Source organism: Hylobates moloch, unplaced genomic scaffold, assembly GCF_009828535.3.
Source record: "Hylobates moloch isolate HMO894 unplaced genomic scaffold, HMol_V3 SCAFFOLD_10, whole genome shotgun sequence".
Classification (NCBI taxonomy): domain Eukaryota; kingdom Metazoa; phylum Chordata; class Mammalia; order Primates; family Hylobatidae; genus Hylobates; species Hylobates moloch.
The window spans coordinates 7906504-7934182 of record NW_026652285.1 but is presented as its reverse complement, the minus strand read 5'-3'; the positions used below and the strand labels follow the sequence as shown (position 1 = coordinate 7934182).

The following is a 27679-nucleotide window of genomic DNA, read 5'->3' as shown; positions in this document are numbered from 1 at the left end:
CAGCAAATGTTTGGGTGAATGAAATGACAATGTGGCCCTAAAATACTATTTTAAAACTTGTTTTCTTTCCAGGTTATATTTTCTTATTTAATGCGTGTAAAAATGTGGTGGTATGAATTTTTTTGGTTTTAAAAACTTTAATAGTGAGTTTTTGTGGGCTCATTGTATTCATAAGATCTGTTAATTCTAGCCATAACTTTAAATAAGTGTATTGGTTGCTTGTGTACATGACTATCTATAAGTAAAATGAAGATCTCTTAGAAGTTAATACAGTTTAACCTTAAAATCTGTTCTAAAATTATTTGACATTTTTCTCACTGAATAAGAATGAGAAGGAGGAAGCATAGTGTAGAAAAGTAGCATGCAGGGTAGAGTGGTACTGCATTATAATTATGTAAGTTAAGGAAATAACATGCTTTGCCTATTCCTTGTCACCCTTTTTTTCTGCTTATAGACAAGGAAAAAAAAAGATTGAATAAAAGAGTTTTAATTTTAATTATATGTCTTATGTGAGTATTGTTTTGGTTATACTAGTTACTGAAATGTGTATCATGTCACAGTTCACTTTTTGCTTTTTTTTTTTTTGAGTTTTGCTTTTGTTGCTCAGGCTGGAGTGCAATGGCACAATCTTGGCTCACTGCAACCTCTGCCTCCTGGGTTCAAGCAATTCTCCTGCCTCACCCTCCCAAGTAGCTGGGATTACAGGCATGCACCATCACGCCCGACTAATTTTTTGTATTTAGTAGAGACGAGGTGTCACCATGTTGGTCAGGCTGGTCTCGAACTCCTGACCTCAGGTGATCCACCGCTGCAGCCTCACAGAGTGCTGGGATTACAGGTGTGAGGCACTGCCGCTGGCCACAATTCGCTTTTAGATATAAGCCTTGTTTTTGTAGTATGATAATAGATTAGTTGTTATGGTAAATATCCAGAAGGTGAACCATCAAAGGCTTAGCTACTATGTTAACTAAGAAGCATTTATGGAATATAATTGTTCTATAGTTGGTAGATTAAAAGTTTGCTTTTAAAAATAGTCATCTGGATGATTCTGTCCTTTTCCTGGAATTATTGTTCTGTGTAGTATTTCCCAACTGGGACAATTTTATATCCCTCCAGCCCCATCCCCAGGTAACATTTGCCAATGTCCAGAGACATTTTTGGTTATCAACTTGGGGTGTGCTACTGGCACCTAGTAGGTAGAAATTAGAGATGCTGCTAAATATCTTACAGTGCACAGGATAATCTCCCATAACAAAAAATTATCCAGCTCAAAATGTTAAAAGTGTTAAGGTACTTTAATATAATGAATAACTTGTAACAGAAAATTGAACTCTAAAGTAATAGTTATTAGAAAGATCAGCATGTTTACTGATGGACTTCCTTGGGGAGATTCCCCATACTATTTTAGTCACTCCAAACTAGAGTGAGATACTTGACGTGGTCTTTTATTATGCTGAAACAAAAATGCTTTTTTTTTTTCCCATAGTGAAAAGGATTTTGTTGGAATAACTGGATAATTTATTACCTGCTGTTAATATTGCTTGAGATATGATGTGACAAGGATCAAAATAATAGTCATCTCCTTGTAGAAAGTGGTACAGCCAATTGACAAAGTTAGATGATGTTCCCTGTCATTAAAATAAATTCCATGAATTACTGTTATTCTCTTTTGATGGCCTTTTTTTTTTTTTTTTTTTTTTTTTTTTTTTTTTTTTTTTTTTTTTTGAGATGGAGTTTCGCTCTTGTTGCCCAGGCTGGAGTGCAGTGGCGCAATCTCGGCTCACTGCAACCTCCGCCTCCCAGGTTCAAGTGATTCTCCTGCCTTGGCCTCCTGAGTAGCTGGGATTACAGGCGTGTGCCACCACACCTGGCTAATTTTTGTATTTCAGTAGAGACGGGTTTCGCCATGTTGGCCAGGCTGGTCTCAAACTCCCGACCTCAGGTGATCCGCCCACCTCAGCCTCCTAAAGTGCTGGGATTACAGGAGTAAGTCACCGTGCCCAGCCCTCTTGATGGCATTTAAACAACCTTCTTAAATTCTTCCTGGAAGCACTTATAATTTTAAAGATGTAGTATGATCGAACACCTTTTTAGTCATAGAGTAATTCATTCAGAAGCCTGGTTTGTTTATATTAGTAAATTGGTGAATTTCTGTCACCTAGTCATTGTAAATATCTGTTATTATTTTTCCATTCTTTGAGTTTTGAAAGTGCATTTAAATGTTTAGCAGTTAATTTTAATAAAAATTACAGGGCTGTTGCAAGTCTTCTGCATTTTGTATCTCTTAGGAATATTATCTTTTTAAATTCATATTCTTAAAACGTATTTTTTAAATCAGTTTCAATAATACTGAAGTTTCTCTAATGCAGGATGCTGTGGGGCACTGTTAGTGTATAAAACAAATTTACTCTTGACCGTAAACGAAATTGTAGTCTAATGGAAAATAGCATATTATCTGATAGAGGTATAAATAAAATATAGTACAGACACAGAGTGGGGAATAATTTAATTCCATTTATGAAGATCCAGAAGCTTTATGTAGTTTGGTATGGTTATATTATAGGGGTGCTCCTTAGTAGTTTGGTGTGTCATGATGAGAAATGAGACCTGAAAAGCATAGGACTATGGAATGGAATAGCAGAATAGTATTCATAAGTTTATATATTATCCTTGAGATGATGGAAGGACTATTGCAAGTATTGAGTGAGATAAAATGACAAGTTTTAGAAAATAATGATTTTGGAAAAACTCACCAAGTAATGTTATTGAAAGGTTGCTTGAAATGAAAAGATACGTCTGTGTGAAAGGAGATCAGTTTGGACATGTTTGAACAACTCATATAGAAAGTGATGTGAGGCCGACACTAGGAAATTAGAAGTAGCAGGGATATATGAATGTTATAGATGCTGTGGAATATATTTTGAAGAACTGTGCAGCCAGTTGAATAGTAAAGTAGGAGAATAACAGGAGAGTTTAAGGCCAAGCATATTTAGTTCATGAGGTGGAAAGATGAGAAAGAATAGGTTTGAAGGTGTCTGTACCATTGCGTCTGTACCATTGTTTTTACCCACTTTAGGCTAAATCTTACCAAACTTAATTTTTCTGATTTTTTTTAAAGTAGCATGTCTAAGTAGAAGTACCCTGGAATAACTATTGATATACCTAGGCTGGGCGTGGTGGCTCACGCCTGTAATCCCAGCACTTTGGGAGGCCGAGGTGGGTGGATCACAAGGTCAGGAGTTTGAGACCAGCTTGGCCAACACAGTGAAACCCCGTCTCTACTAAAAATACAAAAAATTAGCTGGGCGTGGTGGCAGGTGCCTGTAATCCCAGCTACTCAGGAGGCTGAGGTAGGAGAATCGCTTAAACCTGGGAGCCAGAGGTTGCAGTGAGCCAAGACCACGCCACTGCACTCCATCCTGGGCACTTAAATAAGCAAAGGAAATCTGTATAGGCTGATATGAGAACCTCTGTATGTAGATGAGGAACAAAGTACATATGTGCATACATACATGCTGGCATATACCTAGGTTTTTTCCCACCTTAATTAGATGATAGAAATAGTACTTGTTATCTTGAAGGAGAGAGATTGAGATACTTAGGCTTTTCATCTTTTTGTACTACGTGACTTTAGCTACATACATGTAATGTGAGTACATCGTAAACATGTGAATGCAGTTTAAAGTGCCTGCTGAGAGATTCCATCAGGCAGTTGGGATCATGTCTGAAACTTAATAGAGGGGACTGTTAATAACCCAGTTAGAGTAGATACACAATGCAGAAGGACAAGAATGCATCAGTACAAACAGAACTAGTGGATTTATAATAGTGGAACTTTTACAGGTATGTGACTTCATAGAAAATTACAGTAGGAGAAATTCAGAGCTTTGTTTTATTTATGTTAAGTGAAACTCCATTTTCTGTTCGGTATAAATAAATGTTTCCATTGATTGCTATTGAAAGGTGGCACTGTCCTTTCATAATAGTGGGTTAATGAAAGAAATTAATACTCTTGATTTTTATTTTTTCTTTTTATGAGAGAGGATCTTGCTCTGTTACCCAGGCTACGGTGCAGTGGCATGATCATGGCTCACTGCAGCCTTGAACTCTTGAGCTCAAGCCATCCATCCTCCTTAGCTTCCCAAGAAGCTGAGACTACAGGCATGTGACAATACTGCTTGGCTAATTAAAAACTTTTTTTTTTAGAGACAGGATCTCGCTATGTTGTCCAGGCTGGTCTTGAACTCCTGGTCTCCGGTGATGCTACTACCTTGGCCTCCCAAAGCGCTAGGATTACAGGTGTGAGCCACTGCACCCAGCCCTCTTGATTTTTCTGATCAGCAGTTTTAGATAGTTATGGCTACCTAACTAGTATAGCGTATAGAATTTATCATTTTTGAGTACCTTTTTTATTCTTAGACTTTCATGTGTAGCAATTTTATGTTTAACTTTTCATTGACTGTGTTTGTAAAAGTAAAATTTCTCTAATTTGTTAGAATTTACTTGTGGGGAAGGAGAGGTTGGAGTGGAACATAGCATAACCCATATATAAGATACATGTGGCAGATATCTTTTTTTGTTTCTAATTCTTTTTAGTTTCTCTATTAGTTAATGATAGCATGTATTTCAGAATAGAGGCTAAGAACCATGTAAATTTTAAAGATAGCAAAATGGCAAGAAACATTACATCTTTTTTCATGGGTTTAGCACTTAGTTTTACAAGAATTTATTATTGTTTAGTCTGTTATTCTGATTCAGAGGGAAACCTGTCTAAACCCTGAGCAAAGAAAGAACTGTATTTGAGCATAGTTCTTTGCATGTTGTATTCTGTAGCCAAAGTATATCAGGATATCTTAACCATGATGTTCATCAATAGAATTAACTCCTATGTTGTATTAGTGATATACCAGATTTGTATGTATATAGTTATAGAATGCATTATTTGATCTCTAAAACGTAGTTCTGAATGCCTTTGATTCACAGAAAGAAGTCTGTGATGAAATAAACTTGTTTTGATTTTTCTGTACTCTAAATCTTTTAAGTAAGTCTTCTATATTTGCTGTTTTATTTTAATGCAAATAAAGCTTTCCTTTGACAGTGACCTTGACTCAGTTTAGGGATTGATTCTGAATATAGGAAATGGTAATAAAAAAAAGTACCATTTAAAAAGTGGGAGATTTTAGGCTGGGCGCAGTAGCTCACACCTGTAATCCCAGCATTTTGGGAGGCAAACATGGGAGGATCACTTGAGCCCAGGAGTTCAAGACTAGCCTGGGCAATATAGTGAGATCCTGTCTCTACAACAAATAAAAAGCTAACCAAGTGTGGTGGTACACACCTGTAGTCCCAGCTACTCAGGAGGCCAAAGAGGGAGGATACTTTGAGCTCTGGAGGTGGAGGTTGTAGTGAGCTGAGACCGCACCACTGCCCTCCATCCTGGGTGACAGCAAGACCTTTTCTAAAAAAAAAAAAAAAAAAAAAAAAAAAAGTGGTGGGAAGATTTTGACATTATTGCATTCATTTGTTTCTTAACTTTCCGTCTATAGCTTATCTGCTTCTATAACTGTCAAACCTTAAAAACTGTCATACCTCAACTGGAAGAATTTTTATTGAATAAAGGCATAACAGCATATGCTACCATAAGCTATGTTAAATTCTATATGAGTACTTTTCAGGATAGTATGTTATTGTCATAGTAAAAAGAAAGAGTTGCAATTAATGAATAATATAATGCTTTGGGCCTTGCAGCACTTCCTGTTCATGGCTGTACCTGATCTTTTTGCAGTTTGTCTGTATTTAGCTTTATGTCTAATTGAAACTGTGTCTGTAGTTAATTATTTGGCTGTATGTGAAAGTTCATTTGAGGACAGGAGAGGGTTATTCATATTCTAAAAGTGTATGTGTACTATATAATTGATGTTGACAGTATGGTAATTAGAGTTTTTTATCTGGCATCTCTTAAAAGTAACAATTTTTAATTCTATTATCAGCTTTAAATATAGAATGTATAATGTAAATGAATTTATATTTTAAAATTTATTGTGTCTTGATATTCTTGAAATTGACTACATTTAAATTCTTTGCACATGCTAATGTCTGTGAGAATGATTCAATAAAATAACAAAAAGTCATATTTAGGTAATGCATTTGGTTTACTCATTTTTATTTTAATAGAGCCCTGTGCGGTAGAATTGGTTTTTTTAATAATGTTACTGCACAGTAGTCTAGCAACTACTTATGTAAACGGTGTGAAGGTTTTTATACTTCTGCCAGAGGACAACGTAATATGAAACACAGAGTTGTTTTATTTGTCTCTACAGAGAGTAGTAGTGTCTTTCAGGCTGGGGGAAGGGAGATTTCTTATACTTTCTTCCCTAAGAATAGTTATTTGAATATGAATACTTAAAATCTTTTCATCTCTGACTTTGTCACTATGTGACCTTAGCAAAGCCCTTGATTTTACATAATTTCCACATCAAAGTCAGGGATAATACCCTTTGCTTCTTATCTTAAAATATTATTTTAAGTATTAAATAAGAAAAGTACATATCAAAGTAGTTAGAATTACTATTTTAAAAAAGATTTGCATTAGTGAATATTTGATAGACAATTCAGCTAACCGTTATTTAGAGTCTAATGTGGTGGGGTAAAAAACTACACTTGATACTCATCTGTTTATAGAACAGAACTATTTTGGTGATTAATTATAAAACATATCCCCAATGACAGTGTGCTAGCATTATGTTCCCACAGCAGAAAGTTTTTGTATGCTTGGGATTTTAGTTTTTGCGATAAATCTGGGGCATATTTGGAATAATAATGATATGTATTTGAGCATTTGATAGCATGTTTAGAAATCAGTTTTTGTTTTGATGGCCTGCTTTGCCCTGAGTTTGTAAGAGATCAAGTGCTGCTAGTGCTAGGCATTAGTGAATAGATGAATGAGATAAGATTTCCCTGTCACTCAAAGAATGTACAATCTGCAAATACCTTCATTGCTACCAGATCTTACATATCTTACAATTTTTGTCTTAGTACTCAGAGTAGATAAGCAGTGGCATTGGTACCTCCTAATGTGTAAAAATTGTTTATTTCAAAGTACAAGATAGTGTATTTTAGTAGTACTAATGCAAAAACATCTCAGTCTATGCTTTTTAGATTTCACTTATTCATTAGTAAGTATTGACACCCATTACGTACCAGGTACTCTAGGCATCTGTGCTAAATTAGTGAACAAAGGTTAGACCCCTGTCCTTGTGGAGCTTTTATGTTCTAGTGTGAGTGACAGTCAACTATGAACACAATAAATTATGTAATATGTTAAAAGATAAATGCTAGGCAGGAAAATAGAGCAGGGTAAGGGGGATTATTATTGAGGCAAGTGGGCATGGGCATATTGCTATTTAAAATAAGGTAGTTATGGGCTCATAGAGAGGTGACATTTAAGCAAAGACTTGAAGGAAGTCAGTGAGTCAGCCATGCAGATATTTGGAAGGAGAATGCTCCCAATAAAAGCAATAGCCAGGAATGGGTCTGGAACCCATTGAGGAACATAAAGGAAGCCCTTGGAAGCAGTATAAGAGAGGACTAGAATAGTAAAAGATGAAGTTGAAGAGGAGAAGAACAAGATGATGGGAAGTTTTCATAGGATGGTATAAGGAGTTTGGTTTTTTTCTCAGAGTGAAATGGTCATTGCAAGATTCTAGACATGATCTGACTACAAGCTTGGCTGCTAGCTACTGTTACGACAACCTGAGAACCTTAGCTTTGTAAACCTGAGAGAATAGGAATTTGAGAGCCTAAACATGTCTTACGCAAACCAGAAGCTAATGATTCTGTGTTCACACTCACCGAGCAGTTGGGTCTTCAGAGAGAAAAAACTCCTGATGCTTTCCAGGGTTCTTTGGTATAGATCAGCTTGCTTCTTGTTGTGGCATCCCTCTTTTATCCTTAGATTTCAGCTTTCTGTGGTCTGTCAGTTTCCACTAGCTCATCTTTCCAACTACATTGTTGTCCTCTCTTTTATTCTGTCATCTCCTGTCATTTTGTTGGTTATTTTAGGAGAATAAAGAGAAACAATTTCTTAGTCGCTGTGTTGAAGCAGAAGACTAATAACTTAAAAATTGATGTGCCAATGTGATTAGAAAAGAACTCAGATACTTGCACTGAAACTTCACTTTCCATTGTGAAACATCTTGCCAGAATTAATAGGAATAATGCTATTTTCATGAAACACGAATCAGGCCGTCAAAAATTTAAAACTTAAAGTATATCTACTCATGGCAGTAAAAACAAAAATACATAACCACTTTCCTTGTATAAATTGTTTAAAAGTATCTTACTCACTTTTATAAAGCTCCCACTTTGAGTCACTGTACTGGAGCAGTTTAGATTTAAGAGCCCCTTTCAGGGAATGGATTTGTACAAAATAGTGTGCTTGAGGACTTGAGAACCATGAATTACCCAAAGACAACATATTTTGGTAGAAAGATCATATAGTTAGGAAACTTGGATTTTGGCCCCATTTCTCTATGGCTAAATTTTAGACTTCAATGAATTATTTAATTTTTTTATGCCTCCTCATTTGTGAAATGAGGGACTGCAGGTTAGATAATCTTTAATTCTAAAATCATTATGATACTTAACGTCATTTTGGAAATTTTTAATGCTTATGTGGATAATTAATTTTTTTTAATTTTTTTATGCAGGTTAATGGTGCAATGTAAGAAACCTTTAAAAGTTTCTGATGAATTAGTGCAGCAATATCAAATTAAAAACCAGTATCTTTCAGCAATAGCATCTGATGCAGAACAAGAACCTAAAATTGATCCATATGCATTTGTTGAAGGAGATGAGGAATTCCTTTTTCCTGATAAAAAAGATAGACAAAATAGTGAGAGAGAAGCTGGAAAAAAACACAAGGTAAGAGAAATCACAGTACACCAAAGGGTCACTGTTGATTCTGTAGCACTGCATATAGTAACACTCTTAGTACCACAATTATCTCACTTCTTTTGTCTTAGAATAGAAAAAGTAATCATTTATTTAGAAAAACGTATTTTTGGCCGGGTGCGGTGGCTCATGCCTGTAATCCCAGCACTTTGGGAGGCCGAGGCAGGCGGATCACGAGGTCAGGAGTTCGAGACCAGCTTGGCCAACATGGTGAAACCCTGTCTCTAATAAAAATACAAAAAGTAGCTGAGTGTGGTGGTGTGCGCCTGTAATCCCAGCTATTCAGGAGGCTGAGGCAGGAGAATCACTTGAACCCAGGAGGCAGAGGTTGCAGTTAGCCAAGATCAGGCCACTGCACTCCAGCTTGGGCAACAGAGTGATGAGACTCCGTCTCAAAAAGAAAAAAAAGAAAAATGCATTTTTTGAATGGATAAATCAAGCACATGGTATCAATTATAGCTGACCTCTGATAATGAAAATATTTTGTTGTTTAAAAGTTTCTGGGTTGGATAAAGGGCATATTAAATTTTGTCATAATTGAAATCAGGACATTTAGGTAGGCTATTTTGACAGTGATTTTAAAATATGTTGTAAGTGAATTACCAGTTTTCAAAGATACAATAGAATATCACTGAGTTTAAAAAATATTTTTTAAATATTTTTAAATATTTTTGAATATGTGATTCAGGAACTTACAGTGCACCTAAAAGTAAAAATGAAGTGCAAGATATATAGTTATTAGATTAAAAATTTTAAAATCAAATATATGAGAATTTGTTAAGATTAAGATAACTTTCCTACACAGGAATTATGTCTTAAATACAAAATATGAAAATTGGCCAGACACAGTGGCCCACGCTTGTAATCCCAGCACTTTGGGAGGCTGAGGTGGGTGGATCACTAGGTCTGGAGTTCGAGAGCAGCCTGGCCAAGATGGTGAAACTCTATCTCTACTAAAATTACAAAAATTAGCTGGGTGCGATGGCAGGCGCCTATAATCCCAGCTACTCAGGAGGCTGACGCAGGAGAATCGCCTGAACCCAGGAGGCAGAGGTTGCAGTGAGCCGAGATCATGCCACTGAACTTCAGCCTGGTGACAGAGCAGTACTCATCTAAAAAAAAAAAAAAAAATTGAAATCTGTAAAGTTATGAAAAGGATCCAATAATACGTATGAGTTTTTTTGTTTTTTTTTTGAGACGGAGTTTCGCTCTTGTTGCCCAGGCTGGAGTGCAATGTTACGATCTTAGCTCACTGCAACCTTCGCCTCCCTGATTCAATTATAGGCATGCACCACTACGCTCGGCTAATTTTGTTTATTTTCAGTAGAGACAAGGTTTCTCCATGTTGGTCAGGCTGGTCTTGAACTGCTGACCTCAAGTGGTCCGCCCGCCTCGGCCTCCCAAAGTTCTGGGATTACAGGCGTGAGCCACCATGACTGGCCCCCAATAATATGTTTAATACAAAATTAGTTTCACAAAGTTTTACTTAGCCCTACTATATGCCAGGTACTTGAAATTTTGTCTTTTTGGAAGTATGAAAGTAGTGGTAGCTGGGAAGGCTGCAGATATAACAGAAAGAACGTGAACTGGCTGGGCGCTGTGTCTCATGCCTGTAATCCCAGCACTTTGGGAGGCCGAGGTGGGCAGATCACCTGAGGTCAGGAGAGTGAGATCAGCCTGGCCAACATGGCGAAACCCCGTCTCTGCTAAAAATACAAAAATTAGCCAGGTGTGGTGCATGCCTGTAATCTCAGCTACTTTGGAGGCTGAGGCGGGAGAATCTCTTGAACCCAGGAGGGGGAGGTTGCAGTGAGCCAAGATCATGCCACTGCACTCTAGCCTGGGTGACAGAGTGAGACTGTCTCAAAAAAAAAAAAAAAAAGAAAAGAAAAGAAAAAAATATAACATGGACTTTGGAATTTTACAGATTTAGGATAAAATTTCAGCTCTCACTGCTTATCAGCCATATTTTCTGGGGCACATTAGAGTCTCTACTTTTGTCTATAAGATAAACATACCACAGGCCAGGCGTGGTGGCTCACACTTATAATCCCAGCACTTTGGGAGGCTGAGGTGGGCGGATCACAAGGTCAAGAGATTGAGACCATCCTGGCCAATGTGGTGAAACCATACCTCTACTAAAAATACAAAAATTAGCTGGGCGTGGTGGCACATGTCTGTAGTCCTAGCTACTCGGGAAGCTGAGGCAGGAGAATTGCTTGAACCTAGGAGGCCGAGGTTGCAGTGAGCCAAGATCGTGCCACTGTACTCCAGCCTGGTGACAGAGCGAAAGTCCATCTAAAAAAAAATTAATAATAATAAGCATGCTACTTACTTGTTAACTGTAAGAATCAGTGATAATGTATGTTAAACACTTAGCTGGATGCCTGACACATAGCTCCTCAATAATTGGTAGATTTTATTGTTGGTAAATTACATATTTCAGCCTAATATGCAATATTTGTTTGCAGGTAGAAGATGGGACATCTAGTGTAACAGTGTTATCACATGAAGAAGATGCTATGTCATTATTTAGTCCCTCTGTCAAGCAAGGTAAAACCTTTATTTCCTAATCAAAATATTGCATTCCAGGATTGTTACTACAGACTGATCTGATATTGTTGGACTTCTAATATTCCTTTTTGTATAATTCATTATGTTTCATAGAAAGGAATCTTTCTTAAATGATGGATTATTGGTTATCTTTTATTGGAAGAAGCAAGTTCAGGTGATAGAATTTGTGTTTTTAATTGTTGCAACCTCTTTCCTGTTTTTACATATAAAAATAGTTTTCTATTAAAAACTAGTTTTATGTAATAGATTTCTCACACCCTTCTACTGGGAATTATGTGAAAGGAAGTAAAAGAATGAAGGCACATGTTGACTGGAAAGTGATTGAGAAAAGGCCATTGTTACACTATGCCAAGGCTATAGTTATACTCTCCGGGAAAAACACACTTGAAAAAAATAGGAGAAAGATACCGATGTCCAGTTGGTTGACAGAGTGTTTCATCATCATAACTCCAAGTGTTTGCTCTCTGAAGATACTACTTTCAAGCCTATAGCAATGGGGGTTACAATTAGAAGACTATCAGTTCTCTTCATATCTGTCTCCATTGTTTAAATTATAATTGAAAAATGGATCTGGGCACCATGGCTCATGCCCGTAATCGCAGCACTTTGGGAGGCCAAGGTGGGTGGATCACTTGAGGTCAGGAGTTCAAGACCAGCCTGTCCAACATGGTGAAACACCATCCCTACTAAAAAAAATACAAAAATTAGGCCAGGCACAGTGGCTTACACCTGTAATCTCAGCACTTTGGGAGGCCATGGCAGCTGGATCACGAGGTCAAGAGATCGAGACCATCCTGGCCAACATGGTGAAACCCTGTCCCTACTAAAAAAAATACAAAAATTAGCTGGGCATGGAGGCACACGCCTATAGTTCCAGCTACTTGGGAGGCTGAGGCAGGAGAATGCTTGAACCTGGGAGGCAGAGGTTGCAGTGTGCCGAGATCACGTCACTGCACTCCAGCCTGTGACAGAGCAAGACTCTGTCTCAAACAAACAAACAAAAATTAGCTGGGCGTGGTGGTGCATGCCTGTAGTCCCAGCTACTTGGGAGGCTGAGGCAGGAGAATCGCATGAACCCAGGAAGTGGAGGTTGTGGTGAGCCAAGATGGGCTGGGCACAGTGGCTTACACCTGTAAGGCCGAGGCAGGTGGATCACCTGAGGTCAGGAGGTCGACCAGCCTGGCCAACAAGGTGAAACCCTGTCTCTACTAAAAATACAAAAATAAGGCATGTGTGGTGCCAGGTGCCTGTAATCCCAGCTACTTGGGAGGCTGAGGCAGGAGAATCGCTTGAACCCGAGAGGCAGAGGTTGCAGTGAGCCGAGATTGTGCCACTGCACTGCAGCCTGGGTGACAGAGCGAGACTCTGTCTCAAAAAATAAATAAATAAAAATTGAAAAATGATTTAGAATAAGCTGAACTATGATTGTGTTGTGACATAGAATAAATATGAGTAAAATGTTTTTAAGTTTTCACCTGTAAAATGTGGAGATAAGGTCATTGCCTAAGATCCTTCAGATCTAAAACCACAATTTCTAAATTAAACTTTACTGGAATTTTGTTGTCATTTTCTTCCCACACACAAAAGTTAAGAGAGCTGTTCTGAGGCCACTAATTCAACAAATACTTAGGTGTAGGGACTGTTTGGGTGTTGGGGACACAGTGGTCAAGACTCCACGTTGAATATGTCTGACTTAAACTCCTTGTGAATGGAATAGAGAGACATAGTATAGTAATTCATTTACAAAACCCATTTAACTTTTAAAATTTTTTTTTAATTGACAAGTAAAAATTGTATATACTTATGGTATACAACATGATGTTTGGGGGGGAGTGTGTATATATATACACACACAGTGCGCCGTGTGTGTGTGTGTATATACAGTGAGACCCTATATGTATACACACACACACACACCAAAATATATATATAAATATATATTTACATTTTTTTAAACATTTTACTCATATTCTGTGTCACAACACAGTTACAGTTTATCTTATTCTAAATCATTTTTCAGTTATAATTTAAACAATGGAGACTGGTATGAGGAGAATTGTTAGTCTCCTATTGTAACCCCACAACTATAAGCTTGAAAGTACTGTCAAGTCTTCAGTGAGCAAACACTTGGAATTATTTTACATATATATGTGTGTGTATATATATATGTGTGTGTATATGCGTGTGTATATATATATAGTGGAATGGGTAGATCAAGCTATTTAACATATACATTACCTTACATACCTTTTTTGTGTGTGTGGGTGAGAATACTTAAAATCTACTTTCAGCAGTTTGCAAGTATACAATATGTTGTTATTCACTATGGTGTACAGCAAAATCCATTTAACTTTTGATGTGGGCAAAGTAAGTCATCTTCTGGTGTGTCGTTTTTGATGACAAAGTTTTAATATTTGGAATAAATAGAGGGTCAGTCTGTGGATAACCAAAAATAAGAAAAAAATCTATCTGAACAATGAACAAATGCTCTAGGTAGCTTGGAAATTCAACAATTTGGATTCTTTGCCGGAGTGATCAACAGATTCAGAGCAATCCCTATCAAAATTCCAATGACACTTTTCACAGTAATAGAAAAAACAATCCTAAAATGTGTATAGGGTCACAAAAGGCCCTGAATGGCCAAAGCAGTCGTGAGCAAAAAGAACAAAGTTGGTGGCATCACTCACACTACCTGATCTGAAAGTCTGCTGCAAGGCCAGGTGTCATGGCCCATGCCTATAATCCCAGTACTTTGGGAGGCCACAGTAGGAGGATTGCTTGAGGCCAGGAGTTCAAGACCACCTTGGCCAATGTAGTGAGACCCTATCTGTGTAAAAGAAATAAATAGGCCAGGCGCAGTGGTTCATGCCTGTAATCCGAGCACTTTGGGAGGCCAAGGTGGGCAGATCACCTGAGGTCAGGAGTTTGAGACCAGCCTGGTCAACATGGCAAAACCCCGTTTCTACTAAAAATACAAAATTAGCTAGGTGTGGTGGCACGCACCTGTAATCCCATCTATTTGGGAGGCTGTGGCAGGAGAATTGCTTGAATCTAGGAGTCGGAGGTTGCAGTGAGCCAAGATCGCTCCATTGCACTCCAGCCTGGGTGACAAGAGTGAAACTCCATCTCCAATCAATCAATCAATCAGTAAAATGTTAAATATTTTAAAAATTAAAATATATGGCTGGGCGTGGTGGCTCATGCCTGTAATCCCAGCACTTTGGGAGGCCAAGGTGGGTGGATCACGAGGTCAGGAGATCGAGACCATCCTGGCTAACACGGTGAAACCTCGTCTCTACTAAAAATACAAAAAATTAGCCGGGCGTGGTGGCACATGCCTGTAGTCCCAGCTACTCGGGAGGCTGAGGCAGGAGAATCGCTTGAATCTGGGAGACAGAGGTTGTAGTGAGCTGAGATCGTGCCACTGCACTCCAGCCTGGGCAACAGAGCGAGACTCTGTCTCAAAAAAAAAAAAAAAAGTTGGATTCATGGAAGTAGAAAAGTGGTGATTACCAGAGACTGGGGGTGGGGGAATGGGGATGGCCAGAGGTCACAAAATTTCAGTTGGGAGGAATAAGTTCAAGAGATCGATTGTAAATTGTGGTTACTACAGTTAATAATAGATTGTATATTTGAAAATTCAGAGTAGGTTTTAAGTGTTCTCAACATAAAAAAAAGTACCTGTATATAAGGTAATGAATATGTTCAGTAGCTTGATTTAGCCATTTCACAATACATACATTAAAAAAAAAGAAAAAAACAACTCAGAAACAAGTTGGGTTGTTTGGCCTATTTACCTATCCTAGGATGTTCCCTGGGATATAGGAAACATGTAGGCCCCTTCTTGTGCCTGTAGTTCAGCTTTCTCAAAATGTGAAACATACGCTACATTCTGGAGTATCTCCAAGGTGGAGCTTTAAAATCTTGGTTTTTAATAAGTATCCTAGATGATTTTTACTTACTCTTAAAATTTCAAAGGCACAGCTCTAGTGAATCTTTAGAACTGACACACCAGAGGCACTGGGGAAGTGACTTTTATCTTTCTGAAAACGAGGACTGTCTCAAGTCACTTGACAGAGAATGATTTGGAAGGTTATGTATCAAATTGTTTTTCTTGTGCAGGAATATATTGGGAGTTTAATTTTCATTGTAACTGATATCATGTTTTTGTTACCCTAAAATGGGGCGAGAGGGTAGGAAAATAAAATTGTAGTACGGTAACTAAACGGTAATATTTATCTAGTACTTAAGCACCTAGCACTGGGCAAAGCACATTACTGACATTCTATTACATTTTATTCTTGGTATTGAGGCACAGAGACATTAAGTAATTTGTCGAGGGTCATACTGTTAGTGGTGGAGCTGGGATTCAGATTAAAGTCTGTCTGGCCCAAGAGTCAGCTCTTAATCATTGTTCTGTTCTTCCTTTACATTTCAGAAAGATAGAAAAAATACAGGCCAGGTGAGGTGGCTCACACCTGTAATCCCAGCACTTCAGAAACAGAGGCGGGCAGATTGCTTGAGCCCAGGAGCTCAAGACCAGTCTGGGCAATATGGCGAAACCCCAACTCGAGGAAAAAAAAAAATTAACTGGGCATAGGGTCACGTGCCTATAGTCTCAGCTACTGGGGTGGGAGGATTGCTGGAACCCGAGAGGTCAAGGCTGTAGTAAGGTGTGATTGCACCACTGCATTCCAGCCTGGTGGTGACAGAGCGAGACCCCGTCTCAAAAAAAAGAAAAAAAAAATTACAAGTATGTGTATGTGTATTTAATTCTGTTTTTCTAATAGTATTTATATTTTTATTTGATGCATTAATTATTCATGTAGAATACTTAGCTATTTTATGGATTACCTGACCTTATAGTGAGCTTCCTGGGAAAGATATAATCATTTATTTATAACTTTTTTTTCTGTAAAAACACTTTCTCGATTTTAAACAATAAAGTACAATTTCTTGTTGCATAATCCCCTTATGACCTTAAAGTTAAATGTCTAATTTAAAAAGAATAGTACTTATGTGGTCAGAAGTAGCAGTTTTTTTTTTTTTTTTTTTTAAGATGGAGTCTCGCTCTGCCTCCCAGGCTGGAGTGCAATGGCGCTATCTCGGCTCACTGTGACCTGTGCCTCCTGGGTTCAAGCAATTCTCCGATTCATCCTCCCGAGTAGCTGGGATTACATGCGCCTGCCACCACACTCGGCTAATTTTTGTAGTTTTAGTAGAGACAGGGTTTCACCATCTTGACCAGGCTGGTCCTGAACCCCTGATCTCATGATCCACCCTCCTCGGCCTCCCAAAGTGCTGGGATTACAGGCATAGTAGTAGCAGTTTTAATTTTATTTTTCTGATTGACTTTTGTAGATGCTCCACGCCCTACTAGTCATGCCCGTCCTCCATCAACAAGTTTGATTTATGACTCAGACCTGGCTGTCTCTTATACTGACCTTGATAATCTCTTCAATTCTGATGAAGATGAACTAACAGTGAGTATCTCATTAATGAATAGGATTATAATTTGTTTTCCTTGATTTTTTTATTATTTATTTTTTAGAAGTGATTTGTGAGTTTAATACTATGTTTTAGCCCTGAACAATAGGAAATATTTTATAGTAAAATCTCATTCACTGACTTCTTTTTTAAATCTCATGTTTGAGTAGTCTTGCCATAGTGTCGTCTATAAACTTTGAGGGTTTTGTTTCTCCTTTTGTTTTTACATTTGGGGGAGACATGATTAACCTTAATTTGAGCTCTGCTGTATGTTCTATTTTGTAGTTTTAGGAAGCAGAATTATTTTCCTGTTTGATTCTGTAGTTTGAGAAATGACTCTGGAATTTACTCATTCAGAGAACACATACATAATTGACATTAAAGTTATTTGCTTTGTCAATTTATTAAGGAATACCAGTTCTTTTGAATTTGTTTTGCATCACAGCTATTATAAGACAGATACATGATATAACAATAAAAGAGGAAAAAAATAATATTTAATCTTTAACACCCATTTGCAGAGAAAGGTGAAGATAAAAGAAATTAAAGCTTAAAATGAGATTCCCTAGAATGTCAAGTCTCTGTCAAATTAATGAATTGGGTGCTGCATTATCATAAAAGGGAATTCCTTTTCATCTGCATAAAGGTAGCTTGGAAACTTCTATGGTACATTTGATCTTTCCTATATAATATGCATTTAGTCTTCTCTCAACATATATATCTCTATATGTGTGTATATGTGTGTGTGTACATATACATATATATATTGCAGATACATAAACTTTTACTGTATATCCCATAGTGTAGTACATTTTAGGGCACCCTTTGCTAGGCGACTATATCCTTGAATGCTTTGGCACATTCATACTTTCTCTCTATTACCATTCCTGTATCAGCTGTGGTTCCTCTGAAATAAAAAGATTGTAGTCAGAACGTGGTCTACATATTAATATTTATCACAAACTGTCTAACAGAAGACATGGAACAAGTGTTAGCTCTGAAAACATTGGTAAGAGCTTGGAGATAGTAAAACTTGTTTGTTCAATCTACTAAAAGTTAGGAACTCTATTGCTTTGTCATTAGATCTTCTGAAGTTTGTACTTAGTTTTACTGTTACAGTATTTTTGCTGGAGTAGGGAGACTATTAAAACAAGGTAAAAGTATAAATAAGAATTTAGATAGGTGAGTGATTGATTATATAGGAAACTTCAATGTGTTCAACTTAAGGAGACAAATGCTTTACAAGTATCTTTTACCAAGAAGCATTGCTAATGTTAATTACAACCCCTTCTTATTGCAGCTTTTCTTATTTTTATTTATTTTAAGACAGAGTCTCACTGTGTTGCCCATGCTGAAGTGCAGTGGTGCAGTCCTGGCTCACTGCAACCTCTGCCTCCCAGGCTCAAGCAATTCTTCTGCCTCAGCCTCCTGCAATTCTTGTGCCTCCGCTTCCCAAGTAGCTGGAGTTACAGGCATGCCCCACCCAGCTAATTTTTTGTATTTTTAATAGAGTGAGGTTTCACCATGTTGGCCAGGCTGGTCTTAAACTCCTGGCCTCAAATTGATCTGCCTGCCTCAGCCTCCCAAAGTACTGGGATTACAGGTGTGAGCTACCATGCCTGGCCTCTTATTATTGGGTTTTAAGTTAAGGTTAACCTTACTTCTGTGTATTTTGAAAGTATTGGTCATTTTCTTTGGAGGAACTTTTTCCTTTTAATTTGGAGGCTTACCAAATAAATATTACCAAATAAATAAATCTGGAGTCAGTGATTAAGAAATATTTTATATCTTTCAACACTAGTATGTATTTGGCTGTATCACAGATTCAAAATACTACTTTTAATGAATGGGCTTTACTGTTATATCTGAATGATTACTATTTTGAGATCACATTGGATGTAAAATTTTAGATAAATATGTGCTTTTTTTAAATAGCCTGGATCCAAAAAATCAGCGAATGGATCAGATGATAAAGCCAGCTGCAAGGAATCAAAGACAGGAAATCTGGACCCGTTATCTTGCATAAGTAAGCTTCCCTCATCTGTGCTCGAGATAAATTTGCAAACTTTTAATCTCAACAAAGCTCCCCACTCCTTTTGTTTTAAACACAGATTCACCTATTTCTAGTCATGTTAAAATGTATGTTTTTATTAAATATAGGCACTGCAGATCTTCATAAAATGTATCCTACACCACCATCATTGGAACAACATATTATGGGATTTTCCCCAATGAATATGAATAATAAAGAATATGGTAGTATGGATACAACACCTGGAGGAACTGTTCTAGAAGGAAATAGTTCTAGTATAGGAGCACAGTTCAAAATTGAGGTTGATGAGGGATTCTGTAGCCCCAAACCTTCTGAAATTAAAGTAAGTATGTTTTTTCTAGAAAAACAATTCACTTCCTATATTTTCTTATAGAATTAGTTTGTTGCTGTAGTCAAAAATTATTTTATAGTGGTTGCAGTTTTATAGCTGAGGACTGAATTATTGTTGTCACTATTAAGAATGCATTTGAGAAAATAATAGAATTGTATTTACATTTTATTCTGTTTAAAGAAAGGAAAAAAGGTCCAGAGCCTGTTTGAGTTGTTTATTTTTTCCCCCTAGAAGATAAGATACTGAAAACCTACCATCTTTATATTGTAGGATTTTTCTTATGTCTATAAGCCTGAAAATTGTCAAATTCTGGTGGGATGTTCCATGTTTGCACCTCTAAAAACTCTACCAAGCCAATATCTGCCCCCTATCAAATTGCCAGAAGAGTGTATTTACCGTCAGAGTTGGACTGTTGGAAAATTGGAATTGCTTTCTTCAGGGCCTGCAATGCCATTCATCAAAGAGGGGTATGATTTATGTTGTTTTAATAGTATGTGACTGCTTATACAGCTTTAATTTTTTTTTCATAGATTTACCTGGTATGCTGGAAAAAGAAAATTGGTTTTTGAAAATTCTAAAAATTATTTCTGGTTAATCAATTATAGTGATTGGCCGGGAGCAGTGAGTCACGCCTGTAATTCCCATACTTTGGGAGGCCAAGGCAGGCGTATCCCTTGAGGTCAGGAGTTTGAGATCAGCCTGGCCAACATACGAAACCCCATCTCTACTAAAAATACAAAAATTGGCCAAGCGTGGTGGCACGTGCCTGTAGTCCCAGCTACTTGGGAGGCTGAGGCACAAGAATGGCTTGAACCTGGGAGGCAGATGTTGCAGTGAGCCGAGATCGCACCAGTGCACTCCAGCCTGGGCAACAGAGTGAGACTTTGTCTCAAACAAACAAACAAACAAACAAAAAAGGTTAGTTGGGTATGGATAAACTATTAGGAAACTTAAGACTATTATGCTTGATTTGTATTCCGAAGCACCTTTTCTTTTGGGCTGCAATTTTAAATTGCTCCCATTTTTACATTTGCCATATTTTCCACACTTTTCTTTTCTTTTTTTTTTTTGAGACAGAGGCTCGCTGTTGCCCAGGCTGGAGTGTGCAGTGGCGTGATCTCGGCTCACTGCAGGCTCCGCCCCCCCGGGGTTCACGCCATTCTCCTGCCTCAGCCTCCCGAGTAGCTGGGACTACAGGCGCCCGCCACCTCACCCGGCTAATTTTTTGTATTTTTAGTAGAGACGGGGTTTCACTGTGTTAGCCAGGATGGTCTCGATCTCCTGACCTCGTGATCCGCCCGCCTCTGCCTCCCAAAGTGCTGGGATTACAGGCGTGAGCCACCGCGCTCGGCTCCACACTTTTCACATTTTAACATCTCTGACTTTGTCAGTTTCAACTCAAGGCTAAAAGAAACCTGAATTTGAGATGTCTTATAAGTGGTAGCATCTTAAAATTACCGTTTTTCCCTTTTTACACATGAGCATCTCTAAAATCATTTTTCTTTTTTTACAGTCAGTAGCATCTTAGAATCAAGGAAATATAAGTATTTCTAGTAAACAAAATTTATAGATAGTAAATATGGATGTCTAGGTATGCATTAGCTTATACAGTGCTTATTAATGATTTTTGAACTTGATTGATCCTTAGTGCACAACAATCACTTAGAGTAGATATGTTAACCAGAAATAAGAATTGACTGTGCTTGTAATTCTTGCAATACTTGTCCTTTCATAATTTTCTATGTAATTGAAAAACATTTGGGACGTTTTTAGTTGTATTTCACATTACTAATATGTTCCTTTATATATATATATTTGATTTTCTTTTACCCTGGTGATGATAGTGATGGAAGTAATATGGATCAAGAATATGGCCCTGCTTATACACCTCAAACTCATACTTCTTTTGGAATGCCTCCTAGCAGTGCACCTCCTAGTAACAGCGGAGCAGGAATTCTTCCTTCTCCATCCACCCCTCGGTTTCCAACTCCAAGGACTCCAAGGACTCCTCGGACTCCTCGTGGAGCTGGTGGACCTGCTAGTGCTCAAGGTTCAGTCAAATACGAAAATTCAGACTTGTATTCACCAGCTTCTACCCCATCTACATGCAGACCCCTTAATTCTGTTGAACCTGCAACTGTCCCTTCCATCCCTGAAGCACACAGTCTTTATGTAAACCTCATCCTTTCGGAATCAGTTATGAATTTGTTTAAAGACTGTAACTTCGATAGTTGTTGCATCTGTGTCTGCAACATGAATATCAAGGGTGCCGATGTTGGAGTTTACATTCCAGATCCAACGCAGGAAGCACAATATAGGTGTACCTGTGGCTTCAGTGCTGTCATGAACAGAAAATTTGGAAACAATTCAGGATTATTTCTTGAAGATGAACTAGATATCATAGGACGCAATACAGACTGTGGCAAAGAAGCAGAAAAACGTTTTGAAGCTCTCAGGGCTACCTCTGCTGAACATGTTAATGGAGGACTAAAGGAATCTGAAAAATTATCTGATGATTTGATATTATTGCTACAAGATCAGTGCACTAATTTATTTTCACCCTTTGGAGCAGCAGACCAAGATCCTTTTCCTAAAAGTGGTGTAATTAGCAATTGGGTACGTGTTGAAGAGCGTGATTGTTGCAATGACTGCTACCTTGCATTAGAACATGGGCGTCAGTTCATGGATAATATGTCAGGAGGAAAAGTTGATGAAGCACTTGTGAAAAGTTCATGCTTACACCCCTGGTCCAAAAGAAACGGTAAGTATGCTAATAAAATACTTTTTTGTTTGCTTATTTCCCTTTAGTTGTATGACTTTGCTTTTCATTCTTAGGAAAAAGTAATAAAGGCAATTTCCCACTTAGCAAATAAAGACATTTAAAGTTGGACTTAAAACTCTTTATGGATGACGTTTTTAAAGGGAGAATTTCTTAGAAGTTTAGTTTAATTTCACCAATAAAAGTATGGTTATTATAAATCTGTAATTATATACTTATGTAGGAATATGAAAGGCACATTCCATATATTTATTAGCATAACACTGCTAGTGGTCTGCTTTATTCAACATTCTTTCACTCATTAAGTATTTACTGGGCACCTTGTATGTGCCAGGTATTAGCCTAGATTCACTGTTGAACAAAGCACACATATTCTTTGCCCTTTTTGAATCTATAATTTAGTGGAGAAAATAGGAAATAAACAAAAAAGCATATAATAGATAGTAAGAAATAATTTGGAGAAAAAGCAGAGTAAAACAGTAGAAAAAGACACGTATGTACTATTTTAGATGTATGGTCAGATAAGATACTACTGAGGAGACAGCATTTGGGCAAACTCCTACATAACATAGAATATGAGCTGTGTAGTTAAATAAGGGAAGAGTGTTTCAGGCAGTGCAAAGACCCTGAGGGAGTATTTTGCTTTTACATGTTTGGGGAACATTAAGGTGACTGATGTTGCTGGAATACTTCGGGTGATAGGGAGACTGGAAGGAGATGAAATTTAGAAGGTAGCCATTCACCAGCATCATTTAGAGTCTTACAGACCATGTAAAGCCTTTGTGGTTTATACTAAATATGATGGGAAGCTATTGAACAGTTTTGACAAGGAAAGTAACATGATCCTTATTCTGATTGTTTTTTAAGAGATCTCTCAGTCTGGCACGGTGGCTCATGCCTGTAATCCCAGCACTTTGGGAGGCCGAGGTAGGCAGGTCACCTGAGGTCAGGAGTTCGAGACCAGCCTGACCAACATAGTGAAATCCTGTCTTTACTAAAAATTTAAAATTAGGCCGGGCGCGGTGGCTCACGCTTGTAATCCCAGCACTTTGGGAGGCCGAGGCGGGCGGATCACGAGGTCAGGAGATCGAGACCACGGTGAAACCCCGTCTCTACTAAAAATAGAAAAAATTTAGCCGGGCGTGGTGGCGGGCGCCTGTAGTCCCAGCTACATGGAGAGGCTGAGGCAGGAGAATGACGTGAACCCAGGAGGCGGAGCTTGCAGTGAGCCGAGATCACGCCACTGCACTCCAGTCTGGGTGACAGAGCCAGACTCCGTCTCAAAAAAAAAAAAAAAAATTTAAAATTAGCTGGGCTTGGTGGTGGGTGCCTGTAATCCCAGCTACTCAGGAGGCTAAGGCAGGATAATTACTTGGACCCGGGAGGTGGAAGTTGCAGTGAGCCGAGATAACGCTACTGCGCTCCAGCCTGGGCAACAAGAGTGAAACTCCCGACTAAAAGAAAAAAAAATGGCCGGGTGCAGTGGCTCACGCGTCTAATCCCAGCACTTTGGTACACTGAGGTGGGCAGATCATGAGGTCAGGAGTTCGAGACCAGCCTGCCCAATATGGTGACAAATACAAAAATTAGCCAGTGTGGTGGGGCGCGCCTGTGGTCCCAGCTGCTCAGGAGGCCAAGGCAGAGGAGTTGCTTGAACCTGGGAGGCGGAGGTTATGTTGAGCTGAGATAACGCCACTGCACTCCAGCCTGGGCAACAGAGCAAGACTCTCTGTTGCTATTGTGTGGAAAATAGCCTTGGGGTTTGGAAGTAGTGAAAGTGAGAACAGAAGCAGGATAAATCAGTTGGAAGGCAGTTTCAGTAGCTTAAGTGAAAGATGATGGTAGCTTAAACAAGATAAGAGGCCAGTGAGATGTAAGTAATAGGTTTTAGGTATATTTGGGAAGTAGAACCTACAGGGTTTGCCAATAGACATGTAAGAAAAGATGAGGCATCAATAATAGCTTGAGCACCTGGGTGAATGGTAGTACTAACTACAGAGGAGGGAAACACTGGGGAGTAAATCAGATACACATTTGGAGATAATATGTTTTAAACTCAGAGGAATGATTGGGTCTGGAGACTGAAAAATTTTGTGTGTGAGTTATCATTATGAAAAGCTGTGGATCTGGATGAAATAACCTATAGAGTAATTGTAGATAGAGTAGTACAAGGATGGAGCTGACATTTAGAGGTGGGGAGGGAGAAGAGGCACCAGGAAAGGAAATTGAGAAGGAGGTTGGAGGAAAACCAAGGGAGTATGTTATCCTAGAAATCAAGTATAGGGATGTTTGCTTGTTTTTGTTTTGAGACAGAGTCTCGCTCTGTCACCAGGCTGGAGTACAGTGGCGCGATCTCGGCTCGCTGCAACCTCCACCTCCCGGATTCAAGCAATTCTCCTGCCTCAGCCTCCCAAGTGGCTGGGACTACAGGTACACGCCACCACACCTGTCTAATTTTTTGTATTTTAGTAGAGACGAGGTTTCACTGTGTTGCCCAGGCTGGTCTCGAACTCCTGAGCTCAGGCAATCCACCTGCCTCAGCCTCCCAAAGTGCTAAGATTACAGGTGTGAGCCACCGTGCCCAGCCTGGGAATATTTAGAAGAGAGTGATGATACTTCGATACATTAAGGTGAAAACTGAGACAGGCTATTGGATGTGACAACATAGAAGTTGGTGGTACCTTGATAGGCAGTTTCAATCAATGTGATTGGAGTGGGTTCACAAAAGAACGGGATGAGAAGCAAACTTAGACAATTTTCTGGGGACTTTTGCCGTAAATAGCAGAGAAATTGTATAATGGGGTTAAAAGAGAGGTTTATTATTATTTTATTAAAGGTACATTGGGAGTGATCCTATAGAAAGGAATTTTTTTTAATTGACAGATATGGCTTATGGCTGTAATCCCAGCATTTGGGAGGCTGAGGCAGGCAGATCATTTGAGCCCAGGAGTTCAAGACCAGCCTGGTGAACATGGCAAAACCCATCTCTACTAAAAATACAAAAATTAGCTGGGTATGGTAGCATGCACCTGTAGTCTCAGCTACTTGGGAGGCTGAGGTGGGAGTATAGCTTGAACCTAGGTGATGGAGGATTCAGTGAACCATGATTGTACCACTGCACTCAGCCTATTTGACAGAGTGAGACTCTTCTCAAAAAGAAAATAATGGCCATGTAATGCAGGGTTGAGTAATCATGATAGTACAGATGGAATGTTATATGGCTTCTGAAAATGAATACAGTTATATATAACAAATAGATGAATCTTAGTGATACTACTGAGGAGAGGAAGAGGGAACAAGTCCCGGAAGATTACATATAGTCAGATATCCTTTAAAAATACCTCTTTAATGTATTACTGTTAATGAAGTTTTGAAACCAGCACAACTAAATGTATTATTTACATGCACATAAAATCGAGAATGTTGGTTAATTCTTGAAATTTCACGTGTCCAAAAATGACCAAGAGATAGGATAGGGAGAAACATTTAATAAGATCGTTTTTGGTAGTGTTCTAGTTCTTGGGCAGTGAGATTACAGTTGTTCATTTTATTATTAAAGGAAATTTTTGAAATGTAAGAGGACAACACATGGACCAGTGATTAAGTTCATGTGTATGACATAGTATCAGCATTTATCCAGTTATTCTCAGGGACCAATTATTCAATTATTCTCAGGGACCAAATTTAAAAAGGGAAAGATACAAATAAATATCATAGGTATTCAAAAAAAGGAAAGATTATTTTAAGCCATATAGAGTAGTTAAGAACATAGGCTGTGGACTCAGACTGCTTGGGTTTGAAACATGACTCTAGCACTATATACTACCTGCTACCTTGGGCCAAGTTAGTTAACCTTTCTGTGCCTTGATTTCTTAAAATAGGGTCAATAATAGATTTACTTTACAGAGTATTGAGAGAATCAAATGAAATAATACATATAAAACAGAGCAGTTGATCCGCCCACCTTGGCCCCCCACAAAGTGCTGGGATTTCAGGCATGAGCCACCCAGGAGTTTGAGACCAGCCTGACCAACATGGTGAAACCCCATCTCTACTAAAAATACAAAAATTAGCTGGGCATGGTGGCGCATGCCTATAACCCCAGCTACTCGGGAGGCTAAGGCAGGAGAATTGCTTGAACCCATGAGGTGGAGGTTGCAGTGAGCCCGAGATCCTGCCATTGCACTCCAGCCCGGGCGACAAGAGTGAAACTCGGTCTGAAGGAAAAAAAAAAAAGGCAGTTTTTGGCACATAGTAAGAAGTCAGGTGTTAGTAGTGGTAATGACAGCAGCAGGAGAATTAGTGGCACTCTTTATAATTATTTTGTTTTTAAGAACCAACTTGTTTGCCAAATAATGGAAAATATTGAGCTTTACCTGATATATGTTTTTTGAATAACAGTAAGCACTGATGTAAACAGAAAGCTGCAGACTTGAAAATGAATTTCTTAACAACTTGTCCAAAGAAAATAATTTAGTACAAGAAAGAGAGAAATGGGGCCGGGCACCATGGCTCACCTCTGTAATCCCAGCATTTTGGGAGGCTGAGGCGGGAGTATTGCTTGAGACCAGGAGTTTGAGAAAAGAAAGTAAAGGCTTTATATTTCAATTAAAAATTTTCAGTATTAAAAACAAATAATGGGCTGGGCACGGTGGCTCATGCCTGTAATCCCAGCACTTTGGGAGGCTGAGGCAAGTGGATCACAAGGTCAGATCAAGAACATCCTGGCTAACACGGTGAAACCCCGTCTCTACTAAAACTACACAAAATTAGCCGGGCATGGTGGGGGGCACCTGTAGTCCCAGCTACTTGGGAGGCTGAGGCAGGAGAATAGTGTGAACCTGGGAGGGGGAGCTTGCAGTGAGCAGAGATCGCGCCACCGCACTCCAGCCTGGGCGACAGAGACTCCGTCTCAAGAAAAAATAAGTAATGTTGGAAAACACAAATGTGCAATATTAGAATATGTTGATTAAATTATAGCAGCATCATGAAATGGTGGCAGGCTCCTGCATTAGAGCCCTTGGCATGTTTCCTCCCTCTTGGATACTCGTTTTCCAGATACTTATGTGGATAACTCTGTCTCCTTTAAATCTTGTCAGATATCATCTTCTCATTATAAAAATGCAAACCCTTCTTCTTGTTCTCCATCTTGCTTTCTTTCCATAGTGTTGACTATTACCTTCTAACATAATAAAATTTATTAATTGTTGTTTCTTACCCCCATTAAGTACACTCTGCAAAGTTCTGTGTAAAGGCAAAGAGTTTTGTCTATGATCTAAACACCTAGAACAATGAACACAGTAGATGATCAGGATATTAAAATAGATGTTTGGATTTGTTTATTTAGTTTTAACATCTTGAAAGAAGGTATGTTTGAATGTATTTAAAAGTCTACAAAGTATAGTTTGTATATATATGTATATTTTTTGGGGTTTTTTGTTTGTTTGTTTGTTTGTTTGTTTGTTTTTGAGACGGAGTCTCACTCTGTCGCCCAGGCTGGAGT

At 38.5% G+C, this 27679-nt stretch overlaps 1 protein-coding gene across 2 annotated transcripts in view; it reads left to right on the top strand.

Moving 5' to 3' along the window:
- Window positions 1-27679, top strand: part of MED13 (mediator complex subunit 13) — a 128489-nt gene that overhangs the window by 66471 nt on the left and 34339 nt on the right. For both annotated transcript variants that reach the window (XM_032162887.2, XM_032162888.2), the window contains exons 10-16: window positions 8709-8922; window positions 11424-11505; window positions 16888-17009; window positions 18949-19039; window positions 19174-19388; window positions 19668-19864; window positions 21242-22158. In XM_032162887.2, the coding sequence (XP_032018778.1) occupies window positions 8709-8922; window positions 11424-11505; window positions 16888-17009; window positions 18949-19039; window positions 19174-19388; window positions 19668-19864; window positions 21242-22158 (1838 nt within the window). The remainder of the gene's footprint in view (window positions 1-8708; window positions 8923-11423; window positions 11506-16887; window positions 17010-18948; window positions 19040-19173; window positions 19389-19667; window positions 19865-21241; window positions 22159-27679) is intronic.